Source organism: Coffea eugenioides, chromosome 11, assembly GCF_003713205.1.
Source record: "Coffea eugenioides isolate CCC68of chromosome 11, Ceug_1.0, whole genome shotgun sequence".
Lineage (NCBI taxonomy): Eukaryota > Viridiplantae > Streptophyta > Magnoliopsida > Gentianales > Rubiaceae > Coffea > Coffea eugenioides.
In genome coordinates, this window is record NC_040045.1 from 5,857,619 (window position 1) to 5,872,154 (window position 14,536).

The 14,536-nt window shown below is 35.1% G+C and overlaps 3 protein-coding genes across 3 annotated transcripts; all 3 read left to right on the forward strand.

The window, feature by feature from the left end:
• The first annotated feature begins 2,920 nt into the window (after positions 1–2,920).
• LOC113754433 (NADPH-dependent oxidoreductase 2-alkenal reductase-like) lies at positions 2,921–5,045 on the forward strand. Its single transcript, XM_027298840.1, has 5 exons — positions 2,921–3,228; positions 3,341–3,536; positions 3,670–3,836; positions 4,258–4,340; positions 4,525–5,045. The coding sequence occupies exons 1-5, from the start codon at positions 2,995–2,997 to the stop codon at positions 4,901–4,903; spliced, it is 1,059 nt and encodes a 352-aa protein (XP_027154641.1). The 5' UTR covers positions 2,921–2,994; the 3' UTR covers positions 4,904–5,045.
• Positions 5,046–6,021: 976 nt separating this feature from the next.
• On the forward strand, positions 6,022–8,833 carry LOC113751874 (F-box protein CPR1-like). The gene is made up of 4 exons (XM_027296020.1): positions 6,022–6,051; positions 6,629–7,359; positions 7,446–7,515; positions 8,795–8,833. Exons 1-4 carry the CDS (start codon positions 6,022–6,024, stop codon positions 8,831–8,833), a joined length of 870 nt encoding a protein of 289 aa, XP_027151821.1.
• A 1,316-nt stretch (positions 8,834–10,149) lies between these two features.
• On the forward strand, positions 10,150–11,306 carry LOC113751875 (F-box protein CPR1-like). The gene is made up of 2 exons (XM_027296022.1): positions 10,150–10,226; positions 10,484–11,306. Exons 1-2 carry the CDS (start codon positions 10,150–10,152, stop codon positions 11,304–11,306), a joined length of 900 nt encoding a protein of 299 aa, XP_027151823.1.
• The last annotated feature ends 3,230 nt before the right edge of the window (positions 11,307–14,536 follow it).

Consider the following 14,536-nt stretch of genomic DNA (forward strand, 5'->3'; position numbering starts at 1 on the left):
GCGTCATAAGTTTTTATAGTATTCCACCAAACTTCAAGTGTCATATTTTATCTATTTTTAGTGTAATTATCTAGCATATTTATGAATTTTAAGTGCAAAAAATTATTAAAATCAATATTTATCTTTAAAATGAATTATGTAATATGTTAAAATGAGTTTGGGGCGTCATAAGTTTTTATTAAAAGATTTCAAATAAATTTGTTTTGGAGAAATAGAAAAAGAATAAAGATAGAATTGACAAAATTTTCATATATTATAAGAAAGCTACTCAACTAACATATGGCAAGTGGTCTGATGGTGAATATATAATAGATACATGCCTAAAATCCCAAGTTCAAATCTTAGCAAGAGCTTATTAAAAAATTTTTCACAAAACCAATTGGATTTTCGGTTTAATTCGATTGAACTATTGGGATCATTGACCGGTCAACAGAAATCCAACTTGGCCTAATGGCCATTCATTGGGTTGATTGGTTCGACCGCCAGATCGGACCGAGTTTAATAATTATGGCTATGACAAACATACATATACTTCGTGAATTTTCTTTTTCTCTTGAGCGTAACAGAACTTTAGGCTATGTTTGGATAGTAAATTTTTTTTTAAAAATTTTTCGCTTGCATCATAAACACATTTTTTCAATTCACTTTTTTATATGCTCAATCACTTTTTTATCTCATGTATCACATCATAAAAAGTATTATAGTAATTATTTCAAATAATTATTTGAAATAATGTTCTATCCAAACAAAGCCTAATTGCTTTTGTGGAATGGATACATAACTGCAGAACATTCCCAACCCAAAAAACCAAAAAACAAATGCCTAACACTAACCATCCAAAATCACAAGTCTTCTTAAAACTGGATTGGACCCATTGAAAAAACATCATTAAAGAACAAAGAGTGAGCACCAGCATTGCGTGTTACCGCTTCATATATATGACATGGGCCGGCCCTGCTGTCGCGGTCAAAGACTTGCACTTTGTTCTTTTGCTCAAACCGGCTTTTGTCTCGTATTTAGTGCTTTTCTGTTGTCCTAATACTGCATCCTTGCTTGCAGCCTTGCACAGACATGGTAGATAATATGCAATTATTAGGAGACAAATGGTTACAATTGTTTATGCTAAACCAGCTGAGCTAGTTCAATTGGCCATTAGACGAGGGATTAGAGGGATTAGAGGGATTAAATCCTTCTGACTATGTTTCCTCTCTAGAATTTACCGAAGTATGATAGAAGGTTATTTAACTCTCTTTGTGCCTCTCAATAGATTCAATAGGTCCATCCCTCTCTACTTTCCCCTAGTATAGGACCAACTATAAAAATGCTGTATTAAAAAAAAATTGTTTACACTACAAGTACTATTTGGATGGAGTGTTTTCATATCACATTTTTTCAATCAAATTTTTTTGTGCTTATTTATTCACAAAATTGGTACTGTAATATTTGTCCATGTAAAACACCCCAAAAAGCACTAAATGGCCAATTCATTGGGTTGATTGGTTCGACCGTCACGCCGGACCGAATTTAATAATTATGGCTATAACAAATATTCATGTACTTTGTGTATTTTTTTTTCTCTTGGGTGTAACAGAACTTTAATTACTTTTGTGGAATGGATACATAAATGCAGGACATTCCCAACCAAAAAAATCAAAAAACAAATGCCTAACACTAACCATCCAAAAGCACAAGTCTTCTCAAAAGTGGATTGGACCTATTGAAAAATCATCATTAAACAACAAAGAGTGAGCACCAGCACTGCATATTCCCGCTTCATATATATGACATGGGCCGGCCCTGCCGTCCCGGTCAAAGACTTGCACTTTGTTCTTTTGCTCAAGCCGGCTTTTGTCTCGTATTTAGTGCTTTTCTGTTGTCCTAATACTGCTTCCTTGCTTGCACAGACATGGTAGATAATAGGCAATTATTAGAAGGCAATGGTAGATAATTGGCAACCATTAGGAGACAAATGATTACAATTGTTCATGCTAAACCAGCTGAGCTAGTTCAATTGGCCATTAGACGAGGGATTAGAGGGATTAAATCCCTCTGACTGTGTTTCCTCTCTAAAATTTATCGAAGTATGATTGAAGATTATTTAATTTTCTTTGTGCTTCTCAATAGATTCAATAGGTCCATCCCTCTCTATTTTCTCCTAGTATATGACTAACTATAACAATGCTGCTAAAAAAATGTTTACACTACAAGTACTATTTGAATGGAATGTTTTGTATCACATTTTTTAATCAATTTTTATTTTTTGTGCTTATTTATTCACAAAATTGGTACTGTAATATTTGTCTGTATAAAACATCCCAAAAAAACAACCATTGAGACAGAGCAGCACCTCGATTCCCAAATTAAGAATTGAACAATTGGTTTGATGCTATCGCACTTGTGAGTGTAGTGTATCAAATTATTGCAAAAAATAAAATAAAATTGAGGAATATACTAGGATAAGATGTTGACAAATCTCTTAAATCCACAAGCATACCAGTTATTATTACTCAAAATTCAAAATTCAAAATTCAAAGTTGTACTAATTACAGATGGCAGAATGATACATTTGTTGAATCATAGAATAAGTATCGTCCAATTTTGCATCATGGCCTCTCTAGTTGAGTTTCGTCCAATTCAATTTGATTGATGTAACTTTTAAAATATATAATACAATCATAAAATTTGTCTAACTCATACAACTAAATAATGTAAAATTCATAATTATGCTAGAGTTATACAAGTTTACATCAAATGTCTTTAGGATTATAACAATCAATGGACAAAATTCATCTGGAGAGGCCCGCTTTACTTCTTTTTATCCTGTCGAATACATGTATATATATTCAGTGCATCATTAACTATTCTTCGATTGAGTAGTTTTCAAACAAACATTTTTTTTTTCCTTCTCCTCATTCTTTCTCTTGGAGTGGGAGGAACAATTTTCTTTTTCATGCACACAGAATTTTGAAGTTTTGAGGATTGCAAGAAACCTCAATGGAAGTAACAAACAGATACGTAGTGATTAAACATATTATTGATGGAGCACCACAGGAGTCAGACTTTGAGCTTAGAACTGAACCTCTTACTTTATCAATTGAGCCCGGAAAAGATGAAGTCATCGTCAAAAATCTCTTCTTATCGATTGATCCATACCAATTGAACCGCATGACGAGCCAAAGTTGCTTTCAGCAAGCAACCAACATTGCAGGTGCCCTCAACCCTGGCGAGGTATGTTGCAAATTACAAACTACTTTTGTTGATTGATGACAATGCAATGAAGATTTATTCAGAGATGTATGCAGAGTAATGCTCACAAGAATCAATTAATTGTTGTTAACAGGAAATTGATGGTTATGGTGTGGGGAGAGTTGTCGCTTCTGGCAATCCTGAATTTAAAGAGGGGGACTTGGTTTCCGGGTTCCTGAGCTGGGCAGAGAACAGCATCATAAAAGAGGGTACCAGCAAATTTAAAGGAGCTAAGTTAAATAAGGTGGAGACCATGGGATTTCCACTTTCTTACCATGCAGGATTTCTAGGTAAGTTCATATCATACTTCCATTGTTATCAACATGTTATAATGCTGCATTTTGGGCCTGATTAAGATTGTCTTTCCAGGGTAGGATCAGGATATTTGAATAGATTAACTACTCTTTCAATTTTGTTATGCAGGATTCAGTGGGATAACAGCTTTTGCTGGACTTTTTGAAGTGTGTAAACCCCAGAAAGGGGAAACAGTGTTTGTTTCTGCTGCCTCAGGATCTGTGGGAAGTTTAGTTGGGCAGTATGCCAAGCTCTTTGGGTGCTATGTGGTAGGCTGTGCTGGTAGCCAAAAAAAGGTCAGCCTTCCATTTCCAAATGGACACATTATTTACTTCCAGTGCTGATTTTTGTGTTTCCCTTTTTTGTTGGTGAGGTTTGTTTCAATTTATTATGTCAAGAGGGTTTGGTTTACTGATAATAGGAAATACTTGGTAAGCATTAGAGCAAAATATTTGAGATCAAACCTGTACTTAGGAATGACCTATGACCTAGATAAAGGGCTGGATGACTTCATGATATCTTTTTTTTTATTTCCTTTCCTTTTGTCATTAATTTCTCTATTCTGTTAATTCTGCTAACAATAATGTTTTCAACTAGACTTAAGAAGGATACATTTGAGAGTTTAGGTGCAAAGTGAGAATCATATACAAGTTTGGGGCCACAAAGTGAAATTATTTCATAAGAATAATGTTGTATTTTACCTTGAAATATTTATAGGTAGACTTGCTCAAGGAGAAGCTTGGTTTTGATGAAGCATTCAACTACAAAGAGGAAATTGATCTTAAGTCAGCCCTTAAAAGGTAACTCAAATCCACTGCATCTATTGAATTTCAGGAACTCGAGTGATTTATTTAACTCTTTTACTTTGAAATTTCACTTGAACTTCAACTTGATAATCTATCATATAGGAACTAACATTTTGGCAAGTGAAGATGTCATGTACTTGGGATAGCATTTGCTAATTTTTGAACAATGATACTATAGGTACTTCCCTAGTGGGATTGACATATATTTTGACAATGTGGGAGCAGAAATGTTAGAAGCAGCAATTGAAAACATGAATCCATTTGGTAGAGTGGCTGTTTGTGGCGTTATATCAGAGTATACGAATGAAGGAAAACGTGCAGCTTTAAACATGGTGGATGTCATATACAAGAGGATCACAATTCAAGGATTTCTTGCTGCTGATCACTTCCAAGTTTATAAGGACTTCCTTTCAACCACACTTGAGCACCTCCAGAGTGGGAAGTTCCACGTTCTTGAAGACATATCGCGTGGTGTGGAAAGCATACCATCAGCTTTTGCAGGACTTTTTCGAGGTGATAATGTTGGGAAAAAAATGGTTCAAGTAGTTGATGATTAAGTACCAGATCATTTTGCTGGAGTCATAATTGAGCAAAAGTAAGTAAATGAAGATTAGGGAGCTGGGGAAGGAAAAGGGCTTTAAATCTCAAGGATTTCTTGGCTGTAACTGATCTTGTAAACAATAATATCCCACTGTTGGAGTCATGAATCAATGATCTTTTCCATTGATTTGTTCTCAGATTAGTAATTTTAATCTCAAGGAACCTTCTGTTAAAACAATATATTAAATTAATATCGAAGTAGTTATGTACGAGAGTGAAAATTATTAAGAAGTAAATTTGAAACATCTTGAGAGTAGCTGATTATTAGGAACCGGTAAAAAGCTAAGATTTCATGCTTATTTAAGAATGGCTTGCATCTACAGTTGTCAAGCAAACTTGATTATTCAAGTAGTGGTTGTAAAAGATGTGGCCCGAACAAATACTAGTCCTAGACCTGTAGTTTAGTAATACTGCTATTTTAGGCCATGCTTGGATTGCTTGTTTCCGTTGGAAAATATTATCGTTTTTCGTGATCACATTTCCCTATCACATTTTTCTCTCACATATATCAAATCGCTACAGTAATTTTTTCATGAAAAATGACGGAAAATGCAATCCAAACACAACCTTATATACTTCTTCCGTCATAAAGATAGATTCACTTCTACTTTCATATAAGTTAAGAAGGGTAATTAATGTAATCATTTTTGCTTATTACTTTCCTTATATACCTTTCTATTGATTCTTGTTTTAGTGTCTTATTTATTCCTTCTAGTACAATGGTTGACTAATAGAATAGCATGTTTACTGATTCAAATGCACATTGACTATGGATATAGTAGTAAATCCATATACCAACTATGCTTTAGAAAAGAAATAGACCTATAATTTGGGATAAATACAAAATGAAAGTGTTGATCTATTCTTATGAGACGGAGGAAGTATATATCAGTTTTGTAGCTATTCTTGCAAATGTGATCATAAGAGTTGACCAGACAAAACAGAAGAGGGGGCAGTTTGCAAATAATTAAGTGCTACGAATGGCCCAAAAAGTCTTTTTTTCTATTTTTGTAATCCGAAATATACTCCGACTCGAGCCCTTTCGACTTGAGCCGGCGCACCAAATCAGAGGGAAATGCCACGGTCTCACACAACATTTTTCCTGGTGAGTCACAGGGTACTCCAAGGAGCAATTTCGATCCCAGAACCTTTTGTGTACCAAAGAATCGCTACTATCACTGGACCAATCCTGTGGGACAAAGAATATAAAGTTTTTGTTTTTTCACTTGTTTTGTTAGCCTAGTTGTCATAAACGGTTGACTTGAGTCTGATAGGCTGTACAAGTTCTGAAAATCCTATTTAGAATTCCCATTTTATCCATCATATTGTTATTACCTTTTTGGTAAGTGATAAAGAAAGATGGTAAATACGTAGTTTATGTTACATCAAGATACAAGCAATTTTTAAATTTATAGTTTACGTGATTTCATTATTTTTCATCTACAATCGTATGTTTCACAGTTATATACAAATTGACAACGGTACTCATTTTAGTTGGTAAGACATTTACGTGTAATTGAGTGATTAGAATTGAAGTTATAAAAGGATCATTAGGCAGAAACAACTATTGATGCCCCTTCGAAAACAGTAATAAAGAAACACAAGTATATAATAGAGGACTTGGGCTACACCCTGGACATAGGAATTGGAACATTTTTATATGGAATCCCTGGACTCAAAAGTATTGGGAGATACCCCCTCCACCGTATGGAAATGCAATTGGCCACAGCCAAGTTCAAATCCGTCTAGGTTTTGGCTATGACCGTGTCAGTGATGATTACAAAGTCCTGGCTTTCAAGAATGGTTGGAACTGTATGCAAAACCTAACACCAACAATTACTCTTTGCAGTAACAAAGTTTATGTTTATAGCTCAAAACTAAATTTATGGAAAGATATCGGTGATTTCCCATTTCAACAAGCAACCATGTTCCCTGACCCTATGGATGGTATTCTGGCTAATGGTGCATTGCACTGGGTTGGCGGTCTGAACTTTATCTTTGCTTTTGACCTTTGCAGTGACAAATTTCGTTCCATGCGCTGTCCTTTCTGGGAAGACCGTTTCCTCCCAAAATTGTGCATCTTGAATGGTGTCCTTTGTTTGCTCTCTGATTATGAGTCTTGGAATCAGAGGTTTGCTGATATTTTTCTAATGGAGGATTATGGAGTTCACGAATCTTCTTGGACTAAATTAGGCTCGATTAGAATCCCTTTTGGCAAATGGATAACACCTATAGCATTATCCAAGAACAAGGAGCAAGTGGTTTTGCAAATTAGCAAGGCTACGCTGGTGCTTTATGATCTGGAGACGAATTCGTTCAATGATGTAGCCATGAGTGGTGCAGCAAGTTCTATAGATTCACCTATAAGTCTAACTTCATGTGTTTGTGTTGGAAGCCTTGCTAGTCTGTTCTGGCAAGCCTGATTAGGCTGATTTGTCATAAACTATTAAAGATAGAAAGCATGTGATCATTTTTGAAAGCCTTGTTGGTCTGTTCTAGGAAGTCTGGTTTGTCAAAAACTGTGGAAGACAGAAAGCATGTGATATTGTTATCATTTGACAATCTCGAGGTGCAATCAATCCAGTGTTGTAGGCATAAATGGTGCAGGAAAAAGAAAAGAAAGAAAAATGGTGGTGCAAGATATTTTATACTTCTGAATAATCTCAAGCAGGAACTTGTTCAGTGATGTATGCATAAACAGTGGTGCAATAAAAGTGTACAGTGTCTCATGTCTGAGTTACAAACTTTGATCGGCCTTATCATGATGCTTGTTTAATTTGTCAAATTTAATTTAGGCTTTAGTTTAAATCCACAAAGAAATCGTTGCGAAAGAAGTTGGAGTAGATGCTTAGAATGTTAATTTGTTCACAAAACAATTTATCATTCTGATTTTGCTTTCTTGTTTTGAAGTTTATTAGCACATAAAACATCTTCTGGTTCATGAATCAATTAGTTTAGGATGGCTTTTTGTATTTTCACAAGTTTGAATTAGATGCACCAACTCTGTATGTATTTCTCGAGCAAATGTACAAAAACATGCAGTCTTCTTTCTGCTGCGTAATTTCAATGTTATCTTGTGCTTAAACAACTTAAAATTGCTGTCAAGGGTTGACCTGAATTGAATCATGTAAATACTTTGATTAACATAATCAAGATGAGGCCAATTTTGGGAGCGGGACCGAAAAAGCTAAGGATTCAATACTGGGCAAACATCTGCAATATTCCTTTAACTTCCGAGTCACTAGGAAACATGATTCAAAGTCGTGGTCGCGGTCACGGTCGCGGCCCGGAACGTTCCACATCGGTTTCGGCATATCGATCGCGGTCTCGTTGAGACGCAAATTTTATAGTATTTAATATTCTAAAAATTATTAATAATATAAAAAAAGTATGCTAAACAAAAATAATAAAAAATAGCAAAAGAAATGACCAAGTCAATCCGTCACGGTGTAACTCGGCCGATTTCTCGTCTTGATTCGGGATAACTTGGAGTGACTCGGCCGAGTCAATCCGTCACGGTGACGTCTCGGCCGATTTCTCGGCGAGTCAAGTATCTCAGTATCGTTTCGTCACGGTATCGTATCGGTAGGGGCCGAGACGGTGACGACTCGGTCGAGTCGTCTCGGTCTCGGCCGAGACTTCGAACCATGCTAGGAAAACAGGATTGAGGTAATCAAATCCAATTATTTCTTAAGTATGCCAAATCAAGATTCAAGCTCTTATGTTTATAGGATCCTGATTCAAGCTGTACTTGTTTAGACTTGATCAGATTGCTCGAAAGAGCCTTTTGGCCCCTGCAGAAATTCAAGTTCTTTTTGCGATGATCCTATTATTCTTATCTTCTGCAGGAAACAGCTGCAGTCTGTAGCCACCTTCCAATGGACTGAACTAAAAGATAAACACTCGATCGCCATGGATAGAAATAATCATACACAACAACTTTTGCTCCAACAAATATGAGTCATCAAACGCTAATTATTGGTTGATCCACAAAGTGGCAGTGGAAATGACAAAACATACACAAGATTTTGATTAAAAGAAACTTTCTTCCCCACAGGAGTTGGAGAGAAGACATGATTTATACATGTATAAACAAGAAACTTTATATTTTAGAATAAGCAAAAGTACTCACTCCATTTCACTTTGATAGTTTTGTTTTCTTTTTTCATTTGTCCCAAAATTATAGTCTACATTCTAATTAAAGAACATAGTTACTTTTAACTTCTCTAAAATATCTTTATTTAATAGTATACTCGTTACCAGTAAATATAACTTACCTTATTTAATACATTCAACTTTTTCATCAATAATTGCTTTGATATATGTCTTGAATGTACAATATTTTTAATATACCATCATTATTGTTGTTGTAATTAATGTAAAAGTATATTGATTAGTGATACTCCTAATATTAATATAAGGGTATTTTAAGAAAATATTAAATTAAATTTATTTTTTCAACAGAGTTAACTAATTTTTGTTAAACAATGTGAGAAAAAAAAACCAAAGCTATCAAAACACACCAAGTGTAATCCATGAGCTTGGAGCAGCCGGTAATTGGATTGTTAATGCCAACTGGAGGTGGGAAGTACGACTTTTGCATGTGGCGCCTGAAAAATTTTGAACCGGACCTTCATCCTCGAGTAAGAATCGGACTCGGTGGATGCTCCTCAAGCCGAATCTAGATTAGTCTCACTAAGGGTAGGGACAATATGTTCAAAGAAAAAAAAACACATGCACACACACACACACCAAGTGTAAACTTCAAACAACTTTATAAAAGGCAACTCTCCCACTTGTGTATATAATATACTATATGAGCAAACCCCAGCTGTATGGTGGTGTATAGTGGTCAAAGAAGAGAGAAAGAACAATTCTTCCTCAATCTTCAATTCTTCATCAAACGCCGGCTGGGCTACTTTCAATTGAAGCTCCTGTCAACTGTTAAGGCAAGCCTAGACCCAATATAGTCTTGCTTTTAGTTACATCATTTCAATCTTCTTGCAACCAATACTCCTCAATATTATATGCTCCAGTTGGGATCACCAAATTCGCGATATATCCAGTCTTATTCGGTGCAGAGGCTAAACTGATTTGCTTTGATAACATCCTGTCATGCTCTGAGGTAGGAGGCTCACCGACGCGAATTAAGCCACCAATTGACTGACAACTTACTTTGTAGCAATCACTATCATTTGGTAAAATGTCAGACCATATCCCTGACCATGTGCTTGTCAACGTGCTTTTGAGGTTACCATTTGATTCTCTAATTCGCTCCCGGTGCGTATCAAAATCATGGCGTTCTTTAATTGATGACCCTCACTTCATCAAAATGCATTATTTGAATAAAAACCACCTTCAAACAAACTATCATCATGATGATACTAAGATTATTGCCTTGGTTGAACATGGCGCTTCGGTTTTTACAAACTTACAAACTTACACTTTAGATTCAGATCTTTCTTGTAGCTCCATTCTGCATGCTAAGCAACTCAACTGCCCTATAGAGCTCTCTGAATATCATGTTCGTTTAGCAGGCTCTTGCAATGGCCTTCTTTGTTTGCTAACTTCAGAGTCGGACATTTTCTTGTGGAATCCAATCCATGGACTCAAAAGCACCGTAAATTACCCTCTCCTCCTTATGAAAATTTGATTGGTTGTAGAGTCAATTTTCGTCTGGGATTTGGGTTTGACCCTGTTAATGATGCCTACAAAGTGGTTGCTTTCATGAAATGTTGGAGTATTTTCGACCAAGATTGGTCAACTCCGACGAGTCATGAGGTTTATGTTTATAGCTCAAAGCTTAATTCATGGAAAAAAATAGGTGATTTTCCATTTGAGAATCCTTTTCGGGAACCCATGGATGGACTTCTTGTTAATGGTGCATTACACTGGTTTTACTGTGTAGGCTACATTCTTGCCTTTGATCTTAGCAGCGAAGAATTTCGCATGATGCCTTGCCCTTACTTGGAAGGTCGTCGGGATTATGATTTGTGGGTCCTGAATGGTTGCATTTGCTTGGTTTCCTACTTCTTTGCCCATGATCATCGGAGATGTGCTTATATTTCACTGATGGAGGATTACAGAATTGATGAATCACGTCGGAATCTATTAACTTTCCTAAAATTCCCTTTTGATGAGCAGATATTATGGCACCACATAAAGCCAGTAACATGTTCAAGGAACAAAAAGCAATTACTTTTGGAGGTTAATAGCAGGAAGCTTGTGCTTTATGACAGTGAAAAAAATTCCTTCGTTGATATTGCAGACAAGAGTGGTTTAGATTTACATGTGAACCATTATGAATTCACAAACCTAACTACATGTGTTTGTCTAGAAAGCCTTGTTAGGCCTTTTTAACGATTTTGATTTCTCATATCAAATTTCATATAGCAGGTCCTCTAATCACTTGTTGATTACCCAACTTCATAACAGAATTTCACGACATTCTGAATTACTCAATTTGTTTGCTTGTTACAAACATTTTGTTCATTTCCTTTTTTAGCAAAAGTTTTCTCGTTACATGTTATTGCAAGAACACTTTGTTTGTTATATATATATATATATATATATATATATATATATATTTAATGAAAGAGTTAGGTTTTGCAGAACTTATAAAATTTCCTTGAGCTACCATATGTTTTTCTTTTTGGGCATGCAGTTCATTGTGAAGCTTCAAAAAGTTCATTCTAATTGAAATTCAAGATTGTTTTATGATTAGAAGAAACTTTTTCTTTCTCCCAGTACAACTTGTTTGGATTTTCATCACTTTCTTTCCCCTTACTACCAAGTTACACAAGTTTTTACAAATAACTGGTTCAATTCACACAGAGACACAAAATTGCTCTCTTAGATTTTTCTCTACAAGAAAAATGGCAACTACTAGATGAAAAAGAGGATAGCCTGTGACAGGTGTCGAGCCTGTGCAATAATTACCTACTCAACAAAAATATAAATTTTGTATATAGCGGTGAGTATGATCGAATCCACAGGGATTTGAGATAATTTATTTCTTTTAGATTCTAGAGTATGGGAGATTTTTATAGAAATATTAAAATAACTAATTAACTAAATACAAGCAACTTAAGAAAATAAACAAAAATTAATCAATAATAGATACGACTCTAGCCAAAGGTGCAACTTTTCAGACACGGTCCATTCAACTGATCATTGATGCAAAGATAATTCAATTACTCATTAATAGATTGATTATAGTTGCTATACACACGATAAATAACCAACATTTCCGTACTTTTTCGATAGCTAAGATATGACCGTTAACTATTTCCCTAACTAAGAAATAACCCTAGGTACGACCATAGGATTCAATTCCTCAATTGCATTAAGAATTAGAAAAGCCCAACCCTAATCAATAAACTGCTACCAGGGTTTGTTTAAATTAGATCATACATTTCCCTAACATGGGACCAAGCTAGAAGCCACTGGTATTAACCAATAAAACAATTACGGATTTAACCGATTAATTTGGCAGTAGATTATTAGGCTAATTCAAATATTGGGCCCTTGGCATTCAAATAACAAAACAATCATAAAAAATTAAATCAGAAAATGCACAAATACCAATGAATAAAAGAAATAAATAAAATAATTCGATCTCACAGATGTTTGAAATCGAGTTTTTAAGTTGACCTTCGACTAGAAAAGAAACTTAGTTACGCATAGCCAATTGAAACAATTCACACCATTTTTCCAAAGCCAACCACATGAGTCTTTGATGAGAGAAAAACTAGAGAAAACAAAAGATTGGCCAAAAGGCCAAGCGGCCGTCCTCCCCTCTATTGCGGTCGAACCCTCCAAAAATAAGAAGGTATCTAATGACTACTAATTAATAACCAATTCGGCTTCTCACTTGGACAACCAAAACTAGAATTTTAATTGAAAAAAGGTAACTTCAAGAATAGTGCCAATTGTTTTCTAAATAAAATATCTAAGAAAAATGGTAATTTCCTAATCTTCCGCCAATAATCCACGTAGACTCCATCTTGAATTGGGAAACTCTTAAAAAATCACTTCTTTCATCACTTTTTTCTCATTTTCCTACAATTAGCACCAAATACCAAATATAAGTAGAATTTATCAATTAATACAATATTTGGTAAAATAAAAGAGAAAAATAATCACAAAATTAATGACAAAAATGCAACCTATCAATTTTTCCCACACCTAAATGATGATTGTCTTCAAGCATGAGAACAACAAATCAAGCAATCAAACTCAAACAATGGCTATTGTTCAAATCTTCTATTGCCAAGATACAATTAAAATACGTGTCAAGTATTATTGGCTAATCTTTAAGAAATATCTCTCCAGTTAGTTTTCAAGATAAAAAACTCTTCCAATTTATGACTAACTAATCTAAGAATAGAAAATATTCAACCAGCATCCACCAGCAAACGGTTCAACTATTAAACAAAATCTCAATATTAAAATTTATGGATCAGCGGGTTAACAATTCATTCACACACTTTCACATTTTTCACTATTAGCACATTTTTTTTTGCTTTTCTAAAATATCCCACACTTGAGTTTTTTTTTCTCAAGGGGAATACTTAGTTAGGGATGGCAACGGGGCGGGGTTGGGGCGGGGGACACCTCCCCCATCCCCCGCCCGCTGCCTACAAACTCCCCCCGCCCAACCCCATCCCCCGTCCCCTGCTCCCCCCGCCCCGCCCGGCCCCGCTTCCCCTGCGGGGCTAATAAAAATTTGTTATATAATTTTATTATGATTAAATTTTAGCAAATAATCAAGTACTAAAATATTAACACGTCATCAAATTATTATTCATTATAATTTTACAATTGAAACTTATAAAAACAATCAAACAAAAAATATTTGAATACAATCCAACATGATGAAATAAATATAACTAAAGTAGTCAAGTTTTCACTTTTGGCACAAATACAATCACTAATTCATTTTTGTGCTTGTGCTTTTTTTAAGAAAAAAATATTATTGTATTAAGTGTAATTAGGGATTTAGTATAAATATATTAGTAAATTTAGTATAAAAAATTAATAATTTGTATTAGTACACATATATAATTATTAGTATAATTAATAATATCAATTATATTATATATACTAATAGACATTATATAATACATATAACTAATAATATCATTATCATAAGTTTGTAACTAATTAAATTATATATTATATATAATTATATATATTATATATATTTATTTTTTTAAAGCGGGTGGCGGGGCGGGGGATAGGGCGGGAGTACACTCCCCTGCCCCCCGCCCCGTTTCTAAGCGGGGGGCCCCTCCCCAACCCCCTCCCCATTAACCCCCCGCGGGACGGGTGCCCGCGGTCACCCGCTCCCATTGCCATCCCTATACTTAGTCTTTAGCCATTTAAGCATTTTGTCGCAAATTTCGACATTTGTCAAATGAAGGAGCCCGGTTACTTAGTTTTTATCGCTAAAGGACCACATACTCATAGTTATCGTCACTTTTTGACGCGAAAATCGACACTTTTGGTGAAGACCTCCGGTTATTAGGCAACGATACTAGCGGAGTATAGCCAAATACTGTTTATAAATAAGCACCAAATTAAAATTT